The 24,391-nt window shown below is 37.9% G+C and overlaps 3 protein-coding genes across 9 annotated transcripts; 2 read left to right on the forward strand and 1 right to left on the reverse strand.

Annotated features, from left to right (window-relative positions):
* On the reverse strand, nt 1-12,712 carry Nsun5 (Nop2/Sun-like domain containing protein 5). 3 transcript variants are annotated; one of them, XM_064119461.1, is made up of 9 exons: nt 12,617-12,712; nt 12,299-12,535; nt 11,489-12,226; nt 11,046-11,396; nt 9,061-9,331; nt 7,139-7,404; nt 6,613-6,728; nt 1,494-1,666; nt 1-1,350 (listed from the first exon to the last, which is right to left on the reverse strand). In XM_064119461.1, the coding sequence occupies exons 4-9, from the start codon at nt 11,169-11,171 to the stop codon at nt 137-139; spliced, it is 2,166 nt and encodes a 721-aa protein (XP_063975531.1). In that variant the 5' UTR covers nt 11,172-11,396; nt 11,489-12,226; nt 12,299-12,535; nt 12,617-12,712; the 3' UTR covers nt 1-136. The 3 variants fall into 3 exon arrangements, with proteins under 3 accessions (XP_063975531.1, XP_063975532.1, XP_063975530.1); XM_064119462.1 differs by having other exon boundaries at nt 11,489-12,215; nt 12,299-12,680; XM_064119460.1 differs by having other exon boundaries at nt 12,299-12,680.
* On the forward strand, nt 2,608-5,364 carry LOC135161681 (cathepsin G-like). 2 transcript variants are annotated; one of them, XM_064119465.1, is made up of 4 exons: nt 2,608-2,644; nt 3,881-4,164; nt 4,238-4,492; nt 5,182-5,364. In XM_064119465.1, the coding sequence occupies exons 1-4, from the start codon at nt 2,623-2,625 to the stop codon at nt 5,323-5,325; spliced, it is 705 nt and encodes a 234-aa protein (XP_063975535.1). In that variant the 5' UTR covers nt 2,608-2,622; the 3' UTR covers nt 5,326-5,364. The 2 variants fall into 2 exon arrangements, with proteins under 2 accessions (XP_063975535.1, XP_063975534.1); XM_064119464.1 differs by lacking the exon at nt 2,608-2,644 and adding an exon at nt 2,810-2,981.
* Nucleotides 11,361-24,282, forward strand: LOC135161676 (uncharacterized). 4 transcript variants are annotated; one of them, XM_064119453.1, is made up of 7 exons: nt 13,474-13,692; nt 14,629-14,912; nt 14,986-15,240; nt 15,928-17,790; nt 18,383-18,428; nt 18,690-18,811; nt 19,313-24,282. In XM_064119453.1, the coding sequence occupies exons 4-7, from the start codon at nt 17,765-17,767 to the stop codon at nt 23,796-23,798; spliced, it is 4,680 nt and encodes a 1,559-aa protein (XP_063975523.1). In that variant the 5' UTR covers nt 13,474-13,692; nt 14,629-14,912; nt 14,986-15,240; nt 15,928-17,764; the 3' UTR covers nt 23,799-24,282. The 4 variants fall into 4 exon arrangements, with proteins under 4 accessions (XP_063975522.1, XP_063975523.1, XP_063975524.1 ...); XM_064119452.1 differs by lacking the exons at nt 13,474-13,692; nt 14,629-14,912; nt 14,986-15,240; nt 15,928-17,790 and adding an exon at nt 11,361-11,470; XM_064119454.1 differs by lacking the exons at nt 13,474-13,692; nt 14,629-14,912; nt 14,986-15,240; nt 15,928-17,790 and adding an exon at nt 17,855-17,906.
* The last annotated feature ends 109 nt before the right edge of the window (nt 24,283-24,391 follow it).

Here is a 24,391-nt window from a genome sequence, read left to right on the forward strand (position 1 = left end):
TTCGGATTGGAACAGATTTATATTTTTACTCTAGAATAAAATTGTAGTACTTCGTCATAACGGAACCATAGATTACCATAATTCTATAGATGTTTAAGTATTACAAATTTACTTCGAGGTCTCTTCCACATTGACATTAACATTTTTGATCCTTTTTCTTTTTCTTCTTCTTCGTTTTCACCGAATCAACTAGCTCATCATCAATTCCAACTTCCGGGACAGCGACGGAATTAACCTCCAACAATGATAATTCTTCCTGTAGCGTTTTCTTCTTCGATTTCCTCTTTTTAGATCCGTCAAGTTTCTCGGTTTTCTCAGGATCACTCACATTATCTTGTACATGGCCTTCATGTAGAGAATTCGTATAGCTTCGGGTGTATTCCTCCGTTGATTTTTTTTCATTTTTCCCGTGTTTTGATTTTTTTTTCTTCGATTTCTTCGCAGGCACTGGGCTCTCATCCGCTTCCTCTGCACAATTATCCAGCCTATTGTCCACGAATTTTTGATCTGTCTGATCTCCACTCATTGCATCGACCTCAGATTTCTCATGTTTTCTTTTCCTCTTCTTCTTTTTCTCCCTTTCCAATGCGCCAATTTCCCCCACCGTTTCCCCATTATCGCATTCACCCTCGGGAAGGTTCACTTCCTCTTGTACAATATCTTTTTTACGTTTCTTCTTGGATTTCGTGTTGGCCCTCTCCTCACTCAATAGATTTTCCTCCGCAAGCTCGTGATCTGGAAGTTGCCCTTGACTCTCATAGTTTTCACTCGTTTCAACTCCTGGAACTTTTCGTTTCTTCGAACCCCTGTCAATATCTGCCTCCCCATAATCATCATCGTTTATATCTTCACGTCCCTTGTTCTTCCTCTTCTTCTGGTATCGGTTATCTCTACCAGTGCTATCAGTGCCTTCGTCAATCCTAGTTTCCTCCCCATTTTTTCTTGTTGACCTGCCATTTCCGTATTTCTTCTTATGTTGGCTGAGAGCGACCTCTGGATTTCTATCGAATACTGCAACGAAGAACCCATTGCTTTGGTCAACATCCGACTTCGCGTACAAACAACTGTCTCGACATTGATAGTCTTGAGAACTGAAATTGATCCATTGGCCTTTCAATAAATCTTTGACCGGAACTAAGTTATAGGCCTGGCCAATGTCCTCCAATATCTCATCCACAACCATTTCGTTCTCTTCGGGGTATATAGAGCAGGTACTGTAGACGACTCTCTTGACTTTTGGAAAGTTGAATAGCGCGTGGCGAAGAAGAAGGACTTGGAAGGATTGGAGACGCTTCAGGCGATCGGGAGTACATCTGTCTTGATTGTCTTCGAATTCAGAACGTTCCATACCTGTAATCAATGAAAATCAAAGTCAATATGATGATGGTATTATGAGATATTCCACGTATTTGATGAGCACTGAGATTACAACATGCCATTTAATTGCGATTTTTTACTTTACCTGAAGTAAAAAATCGCAATTGGAGATTTACCTGATCCAGAGCAACTGGGATCGACCAAAATATACTCCACATCTCCACAAGTTTGTGGAGTTAGTGTCAATGCGTCCAGATGAAGCGTTTCGACGCAGTCCGCATTAGCATGTGCGATCATGTCGCATAGGACTTGATAGCGACGTTCATTCCTCTCAACTGATAAGACTTTTCTGGAAGAAATTCATTCAGGTATTGTTACTGGTTATCTTGTAACATCACGAAAAAGTGAGGATTAATTAAAGAATTCCGCTTTGTCGGTATATCGGTGAATTACTTTTCGTTTGATGTTGATTGAAAAGAAGAAGAGGGAAAATTCTATACCATAGATTAAACAATTCTTCAGAAGGAATGGCACCTCTTCCAATTACCGATAAAATTACTGAATAGATATGAAATTTTTGCGATTTTATCAATTGCGTATTAGGATCCTTTATAAATGAAAGGATTTTTATCAAAAATTGTTTTCATGATTAAATGTCGCTAAATTATCACAACTGTGATACCAATTCCTATCAATTTCTACATGAAAGGAGTATAATTCACTTCCTAACCGGAGCACTGTAACCGCTGCACCGAAGTAAGGAATATTTATTCTTTTGATGCTTCCTAATGGAAGCATTCAATCAATCATCTTCCTCAATTTTCATTTGAAATTATGTAAAATAATTTGAAATGGCTCTTTTCAACAAATGTCTTTTCCGTCTGTTGTCACATACAGGCTATTTTTCGCTCACTATCATCAACATATAATCAATCGTTCGAGTTAACGTCATGTGAAACATTTTTCCGTCTTTTATGTGCATTCGGTGACCGAAAACATATAAACAACACATAATCTGCTTATGACCCATTAAATCTGAATTCCGAGTGGGTGAGAAGCGATAATTATCTCACGTGCCAATGCATCGTAAATATATACGATCAATACTATATTCAGTAAAGGCCACGAAGAATCATCGATTTTTCCATGAAAAATAACGACAATCTCGAAGATATAACCATTCAACGACCTTCTAAGGCACCTTCTTTTGTCAAGAAAATGTAATAATTTGAATATTATTTAACAAAGCCAGCAATAGCTCCGTTGTGACTTGTGTAATCTCACCTCCTTCATTTGAAATACGGAATGTTCCTCACTCTCTCGTCGGGTAGGCAAAAAGGACATGTGTTTGTATTTTTTTAATAAAAATTTCTCGAGACTTCAACATTTTAGTAGGTATTCGGCTGTGTTGCTAAGCTGGTGATATAGAATGACTGTTTGTGGCTTATAAATGATAATGTTTCAACAGTAAAAGTAGTTATGGTAATAAACATTCTAGAACAAAGAACTATATAAGAAAAACTCGACAACGCTGATAATTATATACCTCGAATTCTACTGAATAAGTGAAATCTGAAGAATATAGAATAATTTCCATTTTAAAAAATCAGCCATGGAAATTCGTTTAAAAATTATTGCGTTTGTCCTATTTTTACAAGCACATGGTGAGTATTAGAGTAAACACTTGCTAACTACTGTTACCCCCATATGTTTGTACAGAAAATTGAGGGATTTAGTTGCTGTTAACAAGGCTTTTTTCCATTATCATGATTCGCTCACAGTAAAAGCAGTACAGTTCATTAATCGTTGTAATAATTGTGTGGAGGTGAGCAAATTATTGAAATAATTTGAAGGGATATTAATTGATGAATATAGTCTGCGGTCTCAATATATTTCTAAACATGTATTTTCGGAGAATTTGTGTACGATTAGGCAGGGGCATACTGGACACACACTCGGAGAGAAAAATTGTAACAGTATTCAGTAAAAATTACGGAACAGCTGCGCACTTTTTCTGTGAGCGGTCAGGAAAAAGTACAAAACATATGGAACCCTCAGTGTTAAAATGCCAACCTGTTGCGTCATTTTTACTGAGTACAGTTTTGACTGGCAAATTACAGCACATGCACGTAATTTTTTAGTATGTTTTGATACCAGTGCGACGGGTTAAAAGACCCCGTCGCCCGTGAATCCGAACTATATTTTTTGTTAATAATGTTACGGTCAGCGAGTGGCGAACTGTACCATTTTTCGTTAACTAGTAAACGAAAAGGCACTTTTCGACACGGGATGAATGTAGCAGCAGTGACAAAATATATTTCGATACAAGTGCGACATGGTGCTAACGAGTGTGAAGTTCACCCGGGGGAGACCCGGTTTCCATTCCCCATTGGGTTAAAGCGGAAATTTTTTCTCTCTAATTCCAATTCTCTTCGAATTAAAAAATAAATAATTTTCCTCTCCGAGTAGTTACAAGAGTTGAAAGGACATTAGAAGCACCAAAATTCTTCTGCGATTAGTTCTCCAAATGCTAAGTTAGTCGGTCGTTACGGTTTATTTGCAGATGTCTATGGCATCTATGGTGGGGACCGAGCTGTTTTAGGTCAGTTCAAACATAGTGCTGTCCTGTGGTGCAACGATATAATCTGTTGCGGCGGAGGTTTAATAGATTTGAGTCATGTTCTTACTGCCGCACACTGTGTCGCCGATCTCACAGAAGATGATCTAGTAGTAATGGTTGGACAAGTTAACGTGCGGTTAGTTATGGGTCAATATCTGTCGGCGGTGTCGAAAATAATTATTCATCCCGAGTACCATCTTCCCTTGAATGATATTGCTGTTTTAAAAGTAAATATATCGAGTTCTCTTTATAAAATTCCCTGAAAAAAAAGCAATTACGAAACTTTTCATATAATTCCAGCTGCGGGATACTTTCATCCAAGATGACAGAGTCGCACCGATTGGAATACCATATACACCCATTAAAGATTACACCGCTAAGTGTGAGATGTCGGGCTGGGGTAGCATAAGTGCAGGAGTAATACGTGGTCCGGGATTTCTGAAATGGGCTCCATTCACCTTGAAGACACCCGAACAGTGTAAGAGACAGAGACTTGAAATCGCACCGAATCAAGTATGTGCATACGATCCATTCATGGAGCATGGAATAGCAAAGGTAAAATTAACTATTTCCATTTGGAGAAAAAAATTGACCAATGAAGCTCTCCCCGATCATTGCTCAAACGTTATGACCAAAAAAGGGGTCCCGAAATCGGCTGATTTTTTACTAATTATCATGAGATACCTACTCGATATTTTTCTTAGTTTTTGTCATCTAGCGAAAAAAAAATTTATCAAAATTCAGTAAATTTTTTTCAATTGGATTTTCGGGAAGTTAGACAAATTTACTTAAGAGTCCAATCCACCTTCTTGGATCTACAATGTCCACCCCCCTCCCCCTGTATGCAATGAGAAATATGTTAATAAGGGAATTCTAAAGAACGAGCTTCAAGTCATTTCCTGACTGTTCAAATCTTTTCATTAATTTTTTTTGCAACGGAAGATGATTGTTAACGAATTCGTGTAATAAAAATCCACTTTGATTCATTTCCATGACGTCATCATAGACAGGTATGACAGAGTCTGCTAGGGTGGACAATTCAATGATAAGGTTTCGTTAATCAAACAAATCGATAGATATAAACTAAAAATTGATATTCTTACTAATTTCCATTTTGCGCTACGAATGACGATTGTATAATAAGATTTATTACAATTCCCTGCGTGATATCTATACGGATTTTTCCTCCCTGGAGATCCACTCCCGCGGACAACGCTATTCATTAATTGATGTTATGTTTCTAGGGAGACAGTGGCAACCTACTTGTTTGCAACAATATCGCGGTTGCAATCCTATCAGAAACTCCGCATCGAGTTGGTAATGGATTTTATCTTATGATTTACCCCTATCTGGGATTCATCAATAATGCAATACGCTGCGTAGTATAACCGACCAGCGAATAAAAAATATTTCATTTAAAAACAAAACATCGTCTGGATTTTATGAAACATTCGGCTTCATTTTCCATGCATTCCTTGTTTTTGAATTTATAGGGTATATCCTACATTCCCCTGGAGCTTCTACGTCCTCCTGGTCTTAGCAGAATGAGTCAAATGACTTACATGCGTTAAAAGAAAAAAAAATCAGGGTTGACGGTGGCGTCATTCTTGACACAATAGTCATGTAATTCATCAAGAAATTTCGGTAAAAAAATATAACGCCCACCTCATAACGTGCTTCAAATTTCACAAGTGTTGGATGGAGTCAATTTACAATTTAAATTATTTCAAAGTCAAAGTCATATTAGTATTCAATTTTGAAAGGACATTATTGAAAATACAATATAAATTAATAGTCATTAGCCTCTGCCAGAATAAAGTTGTTGAATTTTTTTTTTAATAGGAGAGTATTGAGGGCACACAATTTTGGCGATAATTGGAGAGCTCCAATGAAATATTATAAATAAAGTTATTTTCCACGGCGTTTACTGGTATCAATTCCGTTTTGAAGCATTCTTCAAGGTGCTTTCTATATTTTACAATCCATATTAATTGGAAATATAAAAAATAGCAGATTTTCATATTATTTAGTAATAGAGTCGCCATGTTTGTTCGTTTATATTGAATTTCTACTTTACGAGATGTTTGCACAATGTTTCGCAGGCATTATCTCAAGCAATTGTCCGTAATTTGCCTTATTTTTCAAGGGGTAGAAACTCTTTATTAATATTCTCACGTGGAATGTTGTGACACTTTTAATTTAACTTCCTTGTTGAATTTTTGGGGATCTGCACTGGACTCCGAGACATTCAAAAGTCATAACCTGTTTGTAATCAGTCCGATGACATAGCAATTACAAACAGGTAATAAACGACATTAATTAAACGCCGATAAATTGTTGGCGGGATTTATCCCTTTAAGCCTAGCACCAGAATAACCATGAGTACCCCCCACGCTGGGTACAACATGATGCCCAACAAAAAACACGTCACTCAGTGACATCTCCGTTATCACATCACATGTTATCTTGTGCACGCTTTCACCCACTTGTTTACTTTCATTCCCTCAATTCACCTCGGGAACTTTCAAAATTAAAAGCAAAAAAGAAAAAAAAAGGCCCACTAAAAACTGAAAAGATAATTCAAATTGTCGTTGGCACATTGTGGACGAATTTTTGATTCTCTCAGTACGAGAATTTGAATGAATCTGTCCAGTACTTTAAATAGATTTAATTACCCTCTGTTTTGGAGTATCGCTGCCAAATGCGTTGTTTTCATCCCAGGTGCGGCACACATGTCGAGCACCGTCGACCATGGTTCAGGATTCAATAGATAAGCTGGTAAGCAACTGGCCTGCGAAGTAATAAGAAGGATTGTAATATTTTTAAATTGTAAAGCGCTTTGGATTGTAATATTTTGAATTATTGTACAAAATATTAGAATTTAAAATTAACTAAATTACGGGGAATCAGAAAGTTGGGGGCAAACAAACAACCACGATTCGAGCCAAACATAGTGGCCGAATGTTCTAAGATATCCGGCCCGAGGCTGGAACCTGGGGGTCGTACGTTCGAGCCAACCCGTGAACCTTTTTTCCCCGCTCCGAAATCGTTGAACACTAGTCTATACACTGCGATTTATTAAGATTGAGTATAGAGCAACAAGGGCGGTCTCGGTGGATCTCGACCGACGGATTCGATTAAGGTGCATCGACAATAAATCAACATGATTTCATTGCTTAAATTGTATGGGAAACATCTCACCTTATCCTGCAATACAATAGCTCCGGATTGATACCCAGGATGAGCATAGAAATGGGTTCCCGAAGGAAAAGCAAACAACTCATTAACGTGAAAATCCTGGATGAATACTGGATAAGACCAGTTCCCCAGACTCTTCAGAGAATGTAGGAACTCTTCATACGTATCAGGTTTAGGCAAAAGCTCATATCCATCCTCCTGGAACCCCTCTATCGCATCCTCAACGCTCTTCACCAATGTATTAATCCGAATATATCTGGGTTTCTGAGCTGAAAAAAATAAAAAAAGGACACGCACGATTAGAATTGATCACAGGGATTGAAATGAAAACACAGAAACTAATATCAATACTAATTTATTCGCACATTGATCGATAATAGAAAATCATTTACATGACATTGATTTGGTGTTATACATCGCTAAATACGGTATATAATCTAAAAAGATATTGGTTAGACAGCAATAATTTTTTACTAATTACAGCAATTATATGAAAGGAATTACCGTTTAAATCATTTAATAGCAGAATGAGAGTAATCAACTTCACGTGAAATCAGTTCTTGGTTAATATCTCCAGAGTTAACAAGGATAGTTTAATTTAAGAAATATTTGTAATGGAAGAATTTGTTCCATAAAAGCAGTCAGAGGGAAACCTAACGTGTTCATTAGAATATTCAATTGAATTTCTAGTGAAATTCGATTCGAGTGAATATTAAATTTGCAGTGATATTTAAAATTGAATTTTCATCATCCTGTCGGCGGTTCTTGTTTATCATTTTTCTATTAAAATTGTTTCATAGAAAGACTTTGAATTTATGCCAATCATTGCAAAAATTATTGCTTATATGTTACTTTACGATGAGTTTATTTTTTGTTGTGTTTTTTTCCAGCGACATTCTCTGTTCTTCATTGAAAAATCAGATAAAAAGAAATCTAGCTGAATTTTTTTTACAAACTGTCTCATATTCTCTGGAATATTTTCAATAAATAAATGAAAATGCCTGGGTACGTAATGAAATCGGCGTTGAAATTGTACTTTATTTACAGAGGTTCCGTACAACTGTAGTAGAACTTATAAATAAACGCGATAGATATTTCTCTTGTTATTCGAATCATTATCTAATATTAAACATCGGAAAGAACGTTTTTACAATTAATTATCGTAAGTCATTAAAGCAAAATTCATTTGTTTGCGAGCATTATCTATCCATGTGATATAACCAGTATATAAATGCCAGAGTTAGAAGAAATTGAGCGACATAGAAGTTCCCTATTAATTTGTCTAGAACTCACATCAACGAAAATGGCCAAGAATTTTTTTTTTAATCCTTCATTTTCCGCTGATTAAAAAATATTCTCCAAGATTTTGGCCTCTGCGTCTTGACTTTACATAGTATTAAATGCAGGAAACAATTCTTTGATTAATCCCTCTTATCATGACTCTCATCTTCCCCATCCTCGTCAATTCTATCATCATTTTTAGGCTCATCAGGCTCCAGGAAAGCCTTGCATATATAACAAGCAATAATAAGATTGACCACAACTACAGCAGCGAAAACGGAGATGCAATTGCTACTAAATCTTTCCATCTGATACTCTGTATTTAGAAAATTTTGGACACCAAAAAACGTAAGAAAGGGTAAGGTAAACATGGCTACGCTATAGAGGAACAGTGTCCCCAGGACATTGACGAGACTCATATCGAGTGAATTTATTTTGCTACTTTTGTTAATAGACTTTTCTTCTCGAGGTATAACGCACGAAAATAATCTCTTGAACCTCGATCTATCTCTTGTCTGAATTCGACTATTTCGTATGATGAGAACCATCAAAGCCTCAGTGAGAATCTCCACGTGTTGATCTCGAGAATTCTACGAGCTCTGGAAAGATAATAAATATGAATTAAAATGAGAAAATTTAGTTACCTTTTTGTTTGGGCCATTTTTCGGGTGGCTCTGGGCCCTGGTCTTGCAAATGTTGACGAATTTCCTGTTCATAGGTTAGAATAGTTTGAACTGGTTTTGATTCATTTTTTAGGACTCCTTTTCCCCATATCAATTCAGTTATGAGGACGCGAGCTAGCCAGGGATCGAAACGTGGCTCTTTGAACAATATCTGGCTTTTTCGAATAATTTCATTCAGTTTTCCTCCATTGTGGAGCGTTGTTGTAGCTAGGGCGTAGACTCCTTTGAGATTCTAAATGATGAAAGGGTAATGATTGTGTTTTAGAACGAATAGATGATCTGAAAAAAAATATGTTTGCCATACATTGAGTTACTTGCGAGAAGTATTTATTTTTGTTTTTATTTTTATTTCTTCGATTGAGTCATATCCAGAGTCTTAGATTTCAATCGTGACAATTTTATTGCTCTTGAGGATGACTATGTAGCACAGGACTGTAAATAAATTCCATTGAAGATTTTCTTTTTTTCTTCTATGAACAAATTCGAAAAAATTCTAACTGTGGTTGGAAGACATGGGGAATGGTCTGAATTTCTCTCAAGCTTATTACGAACATGATCATATTCTAGAACAATATAATAAAAATAATTCATATGTAATAAGAATCGTATAGTAATGAGTCGAATGGAGAAAAACGATATTGAAAAACTAAATACTTCTCTGATATAAATGGATATTTGGCAAAAATTATTCTTTTTCTTAGTATGATGGTGAGGGTTTACTGTAAAAATTATTGGCATTGAATTCCAAAGCTTCCTTCATCTCTATATTATTTCCTGGGCTATCTATTGTTCTATCTAGAGAATAACATGGATGTATAGTACCCGCCAAAACATTCTTGGTAAAAGCTTTTTAATAAGGTCTGATTGTTCCATATGGCCTCTCATCTCATTTCGAGGCCCAAGGATTCGTGTCATTTTGAGTATTTATTCTATCACCGAATGGTACCCATGATCTCGTCCCAAGGTATCAAATTTTGCGATAGGACTTTCCACCATAGGTACACGGAAAGAAATTTTAGGTAAGAAGTAGACTCCCAGTGGACGAAGGTTAATTTTATCCCAAAAATTAGCCTCCCAGTCAAATTTTTCGAGCAAAACTGCGTCTAAAAAGTGGTTGATTGGCATTTCATCCCACGTTTCAACCTCTAGAGCTCTAATTTTTATCCACAAATTTTTTCCGGGCGTAAACTAGGAATCGTCCTCGGGCCTTCAGCCAATTCAATAATGTGTTTACCCGAATTTTCTAGTTTTTTGTTAATTTGAAGGGAACAATGAAACGGAAATCTACAGATCTGTGATTTTTCGACAAAAATATGATTTTTCAATTCCGAGATGTTCTGAAATTTCAGGAGAATGGTGACACAATAAAAAATGATCAGAATTTACCGTGAAAATTCAGATAAATTGTTTTCCAAAGGGTATTTACATGACATTTGGCACAGAATCATTATTTCCCAGCAGAAAATGTTTAAAATGAAAAGTTGGAGTTAATAGTTAATTGAAGTTAATGATACCAAATTTCTGACTGAATTTTTAATTGGAAATCCCAATAAATTTGTTACAATTCCGAACAAACGACTATTATAATAACAAAATGGTTTGTGACCTATTAATAGAAAATACATGTAATTGACAAAAATGGCAGTTTGTTAATTATTTTATCCATCTTTTCCTAAAACTTTACTTTTTACTTCTTCCCGATTTTTTCAAAATTTTTCATTTACAATAATCGAATTATTGTTGATAAAGCCAAGGTCATAGGGGGCTCAAGTGAAAACTAATGTACAATTCTAAAATAGTACATGTACTTCGATATTTTAACTACGTGAAAATGAATCGACCATAATATTACTGGTAAAAATGTACAATAGACATGACAATTATTCTATGGGGAATTAAAAATAGCATTTGTTGTGATCAAGGTGGAGTCGAACACGTGCACTCACCGGGTGTTTTTTTTCGTAGATCAATTGTTTCAGGCTAGCTCCCTCCTCAGTCACCTGACGCACAGTTTTGGCAGCTATTTTGTACAATCTGGGAACTGGAATTGAGTGAACGAAACCCTTGGACATGTTACTGCATATCTTTCTCCCAGTGGAATGTTAATTGTTTTGAAATACGTGAACAAATACAAATACTCTTTATTTGAGGTTAGGGTGCTTTTCAATAGAGATGGTACATTAGGTCGTTACCTTACCTGCTCTATTTCCATCGACCCCAGATAACCAGATGTTCGCGACCTGTTTTACTGTCAGGTACCTGTTCCGTTTTAGTTCATGGCGCTACCGCTAGGAATTCTTTCAGTTGATGAGAAAAAAAAATACAAAATACAAACTCCTTTTGCATTAATTATTAGTATAACGGATAAAATGTGAGTATATGCTCTTACATGTTTTATTCTTGTGTTTATATTCGTTTATTTGCGTGCTGGTGAAAATATATCATTCCCGCTCTGCTGCTGTCCGAGAAAATTGTGAAAATTAGTGAATTTAGGACGCTACCAACCGTCACCAATGGTTGATAAGTGAAGAATAGCGATAATCATCATTTTTTATGCCGCTCCAGTCAGCGCCCGTACCGTTCGCTCCCTCCGTTCTGAATGACTCTGACTCCTCCCTAATCTTCGAACACCCGAGGACGCCGGTGGTGGAGCTAAACTTCGTTGGTCCCCACATCATCAACCGGCATCCCGAGCTCCTTCTCGACAACGAAAACATTGCAATTAATCCCATCGCCTGCTTATCAGAAGCAACAAATGAAGTGATTCCCCTGTCGCAACGGTCTCAGAGGATACCCCCCAGTTCGCCTAAATTCTGCATGAAGATAACAGAAGCCCTGTCATCAGTGCTGTCAGGCATGGAAGCAAGGAATAAGACTGACAATAGGGCAGTATTAGCACCGAAATCCATATGGAGTATACTACACGATGAAGAAGGTAGTAAAGCATTAGAATCTTCATCAGTAAACATGAGAAGTAATGAACGAATTCCCTCGATCGACAACCATGTGTTAGAATCCGATAATTGGAAGTCATCAATTCTCCCACGATCAGAAGCCGAAGAAAAAACTCAGTTTTTGCATGATCCAGTGGAGATCACTGACCACATTCCATCAGTCTTAAGTCCTCCTAAAACCATCACAGATGCTCTGAACTATGATGGAATGGAAATGACAGAAGCAATAATGCCGTCTTACTCACCCACTGGAGACAACTTAGACAGAAGTGAAATGGAACTGACGAAGGCAATCAATCGACTGCAGCCGATAAACGATCCTGAAGAGAGAACTCAATTCTTCAATCAGGGAGACATGGAGATGACGGAAGCAGTCAATCATCTGCAGCCATCAGACGAACTTGAAGACAGAGCTCAGTTCTTTAATCCTGGGGACATGGTGAGGATGAAAGCAATTAATCGTCTATCTGCCACAGAAAAACCTGAAGACAGGACACAATATTTTAATCGAGGAGACATGGAGATTTCAGAAGTAATTAATCATCTGCCGTCGGTAAATCCACCTGAAGCCAGAACCCCATTCTTTAATCAAAGAGACATGGAAATTGAAGTGAAACTTCTTTGCGCTCGTTGGGCTGTAATTCCAATATCGTATGTAACGAAAAAGCGACAGGAAGAGGGAGGGGATGGCGCGCGCGGTGGGCAGTTGGACGGAAAGAGACATGGGAGAGAAACGAAAACGCAATAGATTCGGAGCAGGAACATGGCTCATTTTATTAATATGATGAACGATACTAATAAAAACTTTTTATTAATATCGGGATAGTTCACTGGAAATTACCAATCGAGTGGCATCAAATGCTTTTTACACATTTAAAAATCATGAAATCTCCGGTCTAACTTATCCTTCAGTAAAATTCCCGAATTTTAAGAGGTACGAAAATGAGAATTTCGTAATTTATTTAAATATATACTCTAATATGAATATTGGAGATCAATTTCCTTGATTTTTCAATGAAATCGTAAATTTCTTGATTAGTTATCCTAAATGGGCTTCGGTGTCACTGTTCTCCGAATTCAGAAATGCATTGACAGCAATTTCCTTATTTTCTGTTCATTTTCAGGGAAATACGGAAGAGAAATTGACTATTCTATTTAGTTTCTCCACGAGATCCCGAATTTTCAATGAAAAAATGTTCTGAAATTTTCCGGTGTCGCTCAATCAAAATTTCCAAAAATTATCACAAAAAATTCAGACAAAATTTTTTAACAGTCTATGGCTAAGAAGATTCACTTCTGTCGTGGATAAATTTCATGCACATATTTTGTTATTTTAATAAAAATTTCTCGATACTTCTACATTTTAGTAGGTATTCGGCTGTGTTGCTAAGCTGATAATATAGAACAACTGCTTGTGGCTTATAAATGATAATGTTTCAACAGTAAAAGTAGTTATGGTAATAAAAATTCTAGAACAAAGAACTATATAAGAAAAACTCGACAACGCTGATAATTATATACTTCAAATTCTACTGAATAAGTGAAATCTGGAAAATATAGAATATTTTCTATTTTTAAAAATCAGCCATGGAAATTCATTTAAAAATCATTGCGTTTGTCGTATTTTTACAAGCACATGGTGAGTATTAGAGTAAACACTTACTAACTACTGTTACCCCCATATGTTTGAACAGGAAATTGAGGGATTTAGTTGCTGTTAACAAAGCTTTTTCCATTTTCATGATTCGCTCACAGTAAAAAGAGTACAGTTCATTAATCGTTGTAATAATTGTGTGGAGGTGAGCAAATTATTGGAATAATTTGAAGGGATATTAATTGATGAATATAGGCTGCGATCTCAATATATTTCTAAACATGTATTTTCGGAGAATTTGTGTACGATTAGGCAGGGGCATACTGGACACACACTCGGAGAGAAAAATTGTTTAAAAATTACATGCCTATTTAGTAACCTGCCAGTCAAAACAGTATTCAGTAAAAATTACGGAACAGCTGCGCACTTTTTCTGTGAGCGGTCAGGAAAAAGTACAAAACATAAGGAACCCTCAGTGTTCAAATGCGAACCTGTTGCGTCATTTTTACTGAATACAGTTTTGACTGGCAAATTACAGCACATGCACGTAATTTTTTAATATGTTTTGATACCAGTGCGACGGGTTAAAAGACCCCGTCGCCCGTGAATCCGAACTATATTTTTTGTTAATAATGTTACGGTCAGCGAGTGGCGAACTGTACCATTTTTCGTTAACTAGTAAACGAAAAGGCACTTTTCGACACGGGATGAATGTAGCAGCAGTGACAAAATATATTTCGATACAAGTGCGACATGGTGCTAACGAGTGTGAAGTTCACCCGGGGGAGACCCGGTTTCCATTCCCCACTGGGTTAAAGCGGAAATTTTTTTTCTCTAATTCTAATTCTCTTCGAATTAAAAAATAAATAATTTTCCTCTCCGAGTAGTTACAAGAGTTGAAAGGACATTAGAAGCACCAAAATTCTTCTGCGATTAGTTATCCAAATGCTAAGTTAGTCGGTCGTTACGGTTTATTTGCAGATGTCTATGGCATCTATGGTGGGGACCGAGCTGTTTTAGGTCAGTTCAAACATAGTGCTGTCCTGTGGTGCAACGACATAATCTGTTGCGGCGGAGGTTTAATAGATTTGAGTCATGTTCTTACTGCCGCACACTGTGTCGCCGATCTCACAGAAGATGATCTAGTAGTAATGGTTGGACAAGTTAACGTGCGGTTAGTTATGGGTCAATATCTGTCGGCGGTGTCGAAAATAATTGTTCATCCCGAGTACCATCTTTGGTTGAATGATATTGCTGTTTTAAAAGTAAATATATCGAGTTCTCTTTATAAAATTCCCTGAAAAAAATTCAATTACAAAACTTTTCATATAATTCCAGCTGCGGGATACTTTCATCCAAGATGACAGAGTCGCACCGATTGGAATACCATATACACCCATTACAGATTACACCGTTAAGTGTGAGGTGTCGGGCTGGGGTAGCATAAGTGCAGGAGTACTACGTGGTCCGGGATTTCTGAAGTGGGCTCCATTCACCTTGAAGACACCCGAACAGTGTAAGAGACAGAGACTTGACATCGCACCGAATCAAGTATGTGCATACGATCCATTCATGGAGCATGGAATAGCAAAGGTAAAATTAACTACTTCCATTTGGGGAAAAAAATTGACCAATGAAGCTCTCCCCGATCATTGCTCAAACGTTATGACCAAAAAAGTGGTCCCGAAATCGGCTGATTTTTTACTAATTATCATGAGATACCTACTCGATATTTTTCTTAGTTTTTGTCATCTAGCGAAAAAAAAATTTATCAAAATTCAGTAAATTTTTTTCAATTGGATCTTCGGGAAGTTAGACAAATTTACTTAAGAGTCCAATCCACCTTCTTGGATCTACAATGTCCACCCCCCTCCCCCTGTATGCAATGAGAAATATGTTAATAAGGGAATTCTAAAGAACGAGCTTCAAGTCATTTCCTGACTGTTCAAATCTTTTCATTATTTTTTTTGCAATGGAGGATGATTTTTAACGAATTCGTGTAATAAAAATCCACTTTGATAAATTTCCATGACGTCATCATAGACAGGTATGACAGAGTCTGCTAGGGTGGACAATTCAATGATAAGGTTTCGTTAATCAAACAAATCGATAGATATAAACTAAAAATTGATATTCTTACTAATTTCCATTTTGCGCTACGAATGACGATTGTATAATAAGATTTATTACAATTCCCTGGGTGATATCTATCCAGATTTTTCCTCCCGGAGATCCACTCCCGCGGAAAACGTTGTTCATTAATTTATGTTATGTTTCTAGGGAGACAGTGGCAACCTACTTGTTTGCAACAATATCGCGGTTGCAATCGTATCAGAAAGTCCGAGGCGAATTGGTAATGGATTTTTTCTTATGATTTTCCCTTATCTGGGATTCATCAATAATGCAATACGCTGCGTAGTATAACCGACCAGCGAATAAAAAATATTTCATTTAAAAACAAAACATCGTTTGGATTTTATGAAACATTCGGCTTCATTTTCCACGCATTCCTTGTTTTTGAATTTATAGGGTATATCCTACATTTCCCTGGAGCTTCTACGTCCTCCTGGTCTTAGCAGAATGAGTCAAATGACTTGCATGCGTTAAAAGAAAAAAAATTCAGGGTTGACGGTGGCATCATTCTTGACACAACAGTCATGTAATTCATCAAGAAATTTCGGTAAAAAAATATAACGCCCACCTCGTAACGTGCTTCAAATTTCACAAGTGTTGGATGGAGTCAATTTACAATTTAAATTATTTCAAAGTCAAAGTCATATTAGTATTCAATTTTGAAACGACATTATTGAAAATACAATATCAATTAATAGTTATTGTGGACGAACTTTTGATTCTCTCAGTACGAGAATTTTAATATCTGTCCAGTACTTTAAATAGCTTTAATTACCCTCTGTTGTGGAGTATCGCTGCCAAATGCGTTGTTTTCATCCCAGGTGCGGCACACATGTCGAACACCGTCGACCATGGTTCAGGATTCAATAGATAAGCTGGTAAGCAACTGGCCTGCGAAGTAATAAGAGGGATTGTAATATTTTTAAATTGTAAAGCGCAATGTTTTTGGATTGTAATATTTTGAATTATTGTACAAAATATTAGAATTTAAAATTAACTAAATTATATAAATCGCGATTTATCAAGATTGGGTGTAGAGGAACACGGGCAGTCTCGGTGGATTTGGACTGACGGATTCGACCACTCCGGAGCCTGACCAAACGCCCACGTTGGCCAGGGTTGCTATGTATCGTCGTTCGATTAATTATATGAAACTCCGGATTGCTCAAAAAGTAGGGTTACTGAAGGGATCCATCTTGATCCGTCCAATCGTTGCTCTGTATTTATTTTTTTTTTTTTTCACTTGGGAGGTCAATTTTATCACAAAAATTAGCCTCCCAAGTCAAATTGTTCGAGCAAAACTGCGTCTAAAAGATTGGCATTTCATCCCACGCTTCGCCCTCTAGAGCTCCAATTTTTATCGACAAATTTCATCGGGGCGTAAACTCCTCGGAAATCGTCCTCGTGCCTTCAGCCAATACAATAATGTGTTTACCCGGATTTCCTAGTTTTTTGTTAATTTGTAGGGAACAACGAAACGGAAATCTACAGATCTGTGATTATGTGATCTGTGAGCAAGAGAGTTCGACCCCATATGTCTAAAACTCTACACTTGATCTTTGAGTGTTTCTCGAATTAAGAAAAAATTCGTCGACCATAATATTACTGGTAATAATGTACAATAGACATGAAAATTACTCGGTGGGGAATGAAAAATAGCATTTGTTGTGATCAAGGTGGAGTCGAACACGTGCACTCCCCGCGTGTTTTTTTTTCGTAGATCAATTGTTTCAGGCTAGCTCCCTCCTCAGTCACCTGACGCACAGTTTTGGCAGCTATTTTGTACAATCTGGGAACTGGAATTGAGTGAACGAAACCCTTGGACATGTTATTACATATCTTTCTCCCAGTGGAATGTTAATTGTTTTGACATACGTGAACAAATACAAATACTCTTTATTTGAAGTTAGGGTGCTTTTCAATGGCGATGGTACATTAGGTCGTTACCTTACCTGCTCTATTTCCATCGACCCCAGATAACCAGATGCTCGCGACCTGCTTTACTGACAGGTACGTGTTCCGTTTTAGTTCATGGCGCTACCGCTAGGAATTTTTTCAGTTGATGAGAAAAAAAAATACAAAATACAAACTCCTTTTGCAGTAATTATTAGTATAACGGATAAAATGTGAGTATATGCTCTTACATGTTTTATTCTTGTGTTTATATTCGTTTATTTGCGTGCTGGTGAAAATATATCATTCTCGGTCGGCTGTTGTCCGAGAAAATTGTGAAAATTAGTGAATTTAGGACGCTACCAACCGTCAGCAATGGTTGATAAGTGAAGAATAGCGATAATACATCATTTTTTATGAACATCCATTCTTGTAAACGATCAGAGTAAGATGGATTAGGAAAATTTCGGGTTTCACTTTTTTTATAGAGCATATTTTTGATTTTTGGAGTTATTTTGGTATGTTTGCGTACCTAACCTCAATTGACTCGATTCCCGCCGAATTATCGTTGTACAAAAATAACTCATATATTCCGATGTCACAGGTTAATTAAATTAAATTATTAAACACGTATGAATTGATTATGGTCATTGGGTGTAGCATGTGTCACATACTGATTTTGTGAATTCTTTATTTTTATTCTTTACAGGAATCCTTCACAATTGGAGAAAAACTCTCGTCGATCGTCATGCTCAGTACGTACATTATTTTTGAATACCTGGTTGTTAAATACATCCAAATGCTTTCATTATTTTTGCTTCGAAACGAGAATTTATTTTAACCGATCCTTTGATGGCAAATGTTATATCCTATACGTTATTTCTTGTATTTTATAAAGTTTCTTTGTTGTTGGGTAATTGCTCGAATTGAATTATTTCATAAATCTAATTATGAAATTAGTTAGGTTTAATTTCTAGAAATGGTTTTTATTCATATAATTTTATACTTTTGCGTAGATTTTGAAGGGTCCAAAAGCCAGGAATCCGCTAGAATCTCTGGAAACTGCATCCTCATCAACTGAAACTACACCGTCCAGATTAAAGAGAAGAGTTAGCTTTGCTGAGAAAAAACATGTCAAGTGAGCTTAAAAAAAATTTGAATCCACCATTCTGGTTCCCTATTCTTTAACGTAGCTCATCTAGCTCTTTTTTTCCTTTGGTCATAGGGAAATCGTGATATTATATTTTGATACCAATCAATAAGAGTGTCCAAGCGGAAAGTAACGACTTCATAAATACTAAATCATTTCGATGAGTGAATTTTCTAAACAATAAAAAAAATTTGTTTCCGTAATTGTAATTAAAAAACTTTGAGGAGTGTCATGTGAGGACCTTCAACTTCATTTCCAAATACATTTTAAGGTTTTCAGAGTTTTTTTGTTCATAAATGGGCTCTATATTTGTGATGGGTGGTAACAACCAGCGAAGTAAATACTTCAAAATGATTACAGAACGTGTAACGTAATATTTACTAACCACTGCCGTAATTCCTTAGTCAGGCCCGACTGATAAAACCCCTTTCGAATCCTCAAAATCAATAGAGCGGGCTAGTAACTAAAGACCTTCCTTTTTCCGCTCAGAGAATTTTGTGACTTTATGGAGCAAGGAACAGTTTGGGATAACACATACGAGGAGAGTGATACATCCCACATGACCCGAAGTCAGCACGACGAAAATCACCCACCACTGACTAACCCAGCGCATCCGCCACCGCTCCAGTCAGCGCCCGTACCCTTCGCTCCCTCCGTTCTGGATGACTCTAACTCCTCCCTAATCTTCGAACACCCGAGGACGCCAGTGTTGGAACTAAACTTCGTTGGTCCCCACATCATCAACCGGCATCCCGAGCTCCTTCTCGACAAAGAAAACATTGCGATTAATTCCATCGCCTGCTTATCAGAAGCGACAAATGAAATGATTCCCCTGTCGCAACGGTCTCAGAGGATACCCCCCAGTTCGCCTAAATTCACGATTTACTGCGATGACGAAAACTCTCCTCCAGCACGAAAACCCGAAAAGCCTTCAGTCAATAAATCAGAAAATCGGACATTGACTCTGACTGACTCTCGATGCCTTGACTTCACTGACGATGAGCCTGAACCGGCAGAAACCATTCCCTCACCACTTACCCAATGTAACAGGAGGGCTTCTGATGGAATGGAGATAACAGAAGCCCTGTCATCAGTGCTGTCAGGCATGGAAGCAAGGAATAAGACTGACAATAGGGCAGTATTAGCACCGAAATCCATATGGAGTATACTACACGATGAAGAAGGTAGTAAAGCATTAGAATCTTCATCAGTAAACATGAGAGGTAATGAACGAATTCCCTCGATCGACAACCGTGTGTTAGAATCCGATAATTGGAAGTCATCAATTTTCCCACGATCAGAAGTCGAAGAAAAAACTCAGTTTTTGCATGATGCAGTGGATATCACTGGCCACATTCCATCAGTCTTAAGTCCGCCTAAAACCATCACAGATGCTCTGAACTATGATGGAATGGAAATGACAGAAGCAATAATGCCGTCTTATTCACCCACTGGAGACAACTTAGACAGAAGTGAAATGGAACTGACGAAGGCAATCAATCGACTGCAACCGATAAGCGAACCTGAAGAGAGAACCCAATTCTTCAATCAGGGAGGCATGGAGATGACGGAAGCAATCAATCGTCTACAGCCGATAAGCGAACCTGAAGAGAGAACTCAATTCTTTAATCAGGGAGGCATGGAGATAACGGAAGCAATCAATCGTCTACAACCGATGAGCGATCCTGAAGAGAGAACTCAATTCTTCAATCAGGGAGGCATGGAGATGACGGAAGCAATCAATCGTCTACAGCCGATGAGCGAACCTGAAGAGAGAACTCAATTCTTCAATCAGGGAGGCATGGAGATGACGGAAGCAATCAATCGTCTACAGCCGATGAGCGATCCTGAAGAGAGAACTCAATTCTTTGTTCAGGGAGGCATGGAAATGACGGAAGCAATCAATCGTCTACAGCCGATAGGCGAACCTGAAGAGAGAACTCAATTCTTCAATCACAGAGGCATGGAGATGACGGAAGCAATCAATCGTCTACAACCGATAAGCGAACCTGAAGACAGAACCCGAGTATTTAATCACGGAGACATGGAGATGACAGAAGCAGTCAATCATCTGCAGCCATCAGACGAACTTGAAGACAGAGCTCAGTTCTTTAATCCTGGGGACATGGTGAGGATGGAAGCAATTAATCGCCTATCTGCCACAGAAAAACCTGAAGACAGGACACAATATTTTAATCGAGGAGACATGGAGATTACAGAAGTAATTAATCATCTGCCGTCGGTAAATCCACCTGAAGACAGCACCCAATTCTTTAATCAAAGAGACATGGAAATGACGGAAGCCATCAATTGTCTCCCGTCGACAGACGAACCTGAAAAGAGAACTCAATCCCTCCATCGTCCACCCGCACAACTCGGGAACTCCCTGATGAAGTTAACGGAAACCATTCCATCGTTGAAACGTTCCTACGGTAGCATCTCCACAAAGGATAATGGAGATTCACCTACCTCTAGTCCTCGACCAAAATCTTCAAAAGACTACGCTTCATTTCCACAAGAGGCTCCTTCGATGCAGGACCGAAAGGCCCTCCATCATCTGCTTCACCCAGATTCACCTGAATTATCTCGCCCGCAATTGAAAAATCTATCACCGAAGTGCACTGTTGCACAATCTGGTATGCAATCACCGAGGAATTATTCCGAAGACCTCCATCGTCTACAATCAGAAACCAACTGTCCTCAGTTTTTGAAGCACAATCATCGTAAAAGCTCCATCAGTAGCTGCCACCCAATATCTGGTGAAGAGCCTGTCGAACAAAGCAGAAATGTTTTTCATTCTCTTCCCACGGAGCCTGATGGTAAATCCTTCCCACCGAACCTTGTTAACCAATCGATGGAGTTGACCTGCCACGTGGTACCTCGTAAACTCGATCATTTGGGGGCCAGTTGTCAAGATAACTCCATGGAAATTACTGAATGCTGCCTTCCGGTATCTGGTAGACGAACTAGACTCAACGATGTGAATATGCCTGAAGAAGTGACCACGCAAACTCCCGTAGTGCCTTATCCGTCTGACTTCGATGGAATCGACTCTTCAGACTCATTCAAGGAGAATCGAACACCTCCTGGGGAGCATCCAAAGGTGCATCCAGTGGCGAGACCGTTGTTTAAAATGCAAGACGAAGACATAAGTGATAGCACGCCAACTCCATTAGAAGTCTTTGAGGATTTTACCGACAATATCAGATTGAGATCTGCGATTGATGGACAAAATCTCGGAGACGTGACATTAGAATTGACGGGGGCTATCTCGAAACCTCTGGAGGACATCGAGCCACCATCTTTCATGTTTGCAGACAGTGTTAGCGATGAGAACAGTCTGTCAAAGATGGGTGTCTACAAGAGTGATGAAGGAGAGTCTTTAAGAAGTCAAGGGCCCAGGAGACGTGCTGAAGAAGAGGTTCCATGCGAAGATCAAGCAATTGGGGTTGAGGATCAACAACTTACGTGTGATTTGCGTGCTGTGCCGATACCAGAGACAGAGTTCACAGAGGAAATCTGCAATTTTGAGATGAGGAGGAGGACTCGAGAGCTTCAGAACAACGAAGAGAACATCGCGGCGAAGCGGAGGACCTACAATATCCCAGAAGAAAGTCGTCTGCAGATATCGACTACTCTTGAGACTGAGGTGTCTGCTGTTGATCGCAGGAGGACTCACCTAATCAGCAGGCATGAGGAAAGGCAAGAAGTGACTCAACGGATGGAGAAATCCAAAACGTACGTCATCACCGATGAATCATCAAGTAAATATGTGGAAGTTGATGGTCATGTAACAGTTGAGGTGTTCAATAAGAATACTGTTATTAATTATCAGTCTGATATGGATGAGGGAGAAGGACAAACATATGATACTGGGGAGATTAAAAATGATGTTTTGAACAAAAGAGAATGGTTCCGGTCGGATAATTATCGGGTCAGTATTGTAGATGATGAGGTGAATGTGGAATTTGATATTAGAGAGAGAGAAACCTCTTCGATTCCATGTACTGGTAGGAGGGATGAAGCAGGAGAGGAACTTGATGAAGGGAACAAAAATAGGGATGAGCCAATTTTAGACAAATCTGATTCCAGTCGAGAGCAGTTTACAAAGGAAGGAGTGGGTATTCCTGAGGAATTGTCTCGGCGTGGTCAGATCGTACGAGAACATGATGCTCTGGTGAAAGCTATGAAAAATTCGAGGAAAGTGGAGGAAATGATTCGTCAAAAAATGGCAAAGATGCAAGATAAATCCGTGGAACCTTCTCCGGAGATACTTGCTCATGATAGCCAGATGGAACATAGTAAAGTTGCATTGGATGCATTCGAGACGATGAAACAGAGTTTACAGGAACGGGCTTCTGGGGATTGCCTGTGGATACCGAGAAGAATTTCAAAAGATAGAGTTTTTGTGGAGTTTAAGAAGACAGGATTTACCTTTGGTGTAACATTCATTGTTCCTGAAGATGAAGGTGGAATGGAAAGAATTAAGAATATTTATAAGTTGCCTAGATTAGCTGGGACTGAGTCATCGATTCTCAAAATGACAGATCGACTGATTCAGGATAGGATCAATACTGATGAACTGAAGAAGCAGTTCAGGACTTACGATGATGTTTTACCACTCATTGAAGCCGTTACTGAAGATATCAGGTTTATTTACGCTTTTTACAACGAATTGAAGCGAATGTATCGGTCAAATAAAATGGAAATTACGTTGGAGAGAGTGTCCTTCCTCGTGATGACAAAATCGGGAAATACCATTCTTGAGGTGTCCATCAGTATCAAATCCTTCAATGCTATTACACCGGAGGACATCGATGTTAAGTGTTTTCTTGGCACTGTGAGGAAATCTGATATCAAGAATCTCATAAAAAATGTGAAGAGAAATCATAAATTTATCACTATGTACAAAAATGATGTTAGCGATTACATTGAGCTGATGGAGGCGGCGTCGATGAAGAACTTGGGAGAATGATTTTAGAGTTCATTAATATTAATGTAATTTGTTATCAGAATAGACATGGGCAGAATACTAGACCGAACGATAGAGGTCTGAATTACGATTAAGAGAATTATATTAGTATAAAACCCTGATATTTTAATACTGTTTAATGCCATAGACGTTGTCGAATCGTCGACGTGTTTTTAAAATTAGTATTACATTCCGCTGAATTAAATCAGAGGGTCATATTCAAAGGGTAATTTTGAATGTCATACCAGTGTTCCATGGGAAATATCGAGTTGATAGTAATTTTATTTTCAAAATCATCGGGCGAATCATTTCAGAGTTATTCAGTTCCATTGCTCATATAAAAGGAATTATTGATCATTTATAACAATAAAAATATAGTTTTCATAGATTGAAAGAGTTTTATATAACAAGATAATAAAATGTGATGCCAAAATGATTGAAAAAAAGAAATAAACTCGTTGTGTAATAAAATGTTACGTTATTTGTAGCCATTTGTAAATTTGTTTTTTTTTATCAAAAGTATTAATTAAGGGGTTGTAATCGTAAAGATGCTGCAGTCAAATATTCCGGCTTCGTATACCCCTTGGATTTATTGG

The sequence above is a fragment of the Diachasmimorpha longicaudata genome, chromosome 4 (assembly GCF_034640455.1).
Source record: "Diachasmimorpha longicaudata isolate KC_UGA_2023 chromosome 4, iyDiaLong2, whole genome shotgun sequence".
Taxonomy (NCBI): domain Eukaryota; kingdom Metazoa; phylum Arthropoda; class Insecta; order Hymenoptera; family Braconidae; genus Diachasmimorpha; species Diachasmimorpha longicaudata.

Coding starts and splice junctions, on each gene's coding strand:
- LOC135161681 (XM_064119464.1), top strand. CDS start 2,930: ATGGAAATTCGTTTAAAAATTATTGCGTTTGTCCTATTTTTACAAGCA. Junction 2,982..3,880: donor CCTATTTTTACAAGCACATG/GTGAGTATTAGA, acceptor GTTTATTTGCAG/ATGTCTATGGCATCTATGGT. Junction 4,165..4,237: donor ATGATATTGCTGTTTTAAAA/GTAAATATATCG, acceptor ATATAATTCCAG/CTGCGGGATACTTTCATCCA.
- Nsun5 (XM_064119461.1), bottom strand. CDS start 11,171: ATGTCCAAGGGTTTCGTTCACTCAATTCCAGTTCCCAGATTGTACAAA. Junction 7,405..9,060: donor AAAATGGCCCAAACAAAAAG/GTAACTAAATTT, acceptor TATTTTTTTCAG/CTCAGAAACCCAGATATATT. Junction 1,667..6,612: donor GCGATACTCCAAAACAGAGG/GTAATTAAATCT, acceptor AATTTCTTCCAG/AAAAGTCTTATCAGTTGAGA.
- LOC135161676 (XM_064119452.1), top strand. CDS start 11,376: ATGGCGCTACCGCTAGGAATTCTTTCAGTTGATGAGAAAAAAAAATAC. Junction 11,471..18,382: donor ATTAGTATAACGGATAAAAT/GTGAGTATATGC, acceptor TATTCTTTACAG/GAATCCTTCACAATTGGAGA. Junction 18,429..18,689: donor CTCGTCGATCGTCATGCTCA/GTACGTACATTA, acceptor ACTTTTGCGTAG/ATTTTGAAGGGTCCAAAAGC.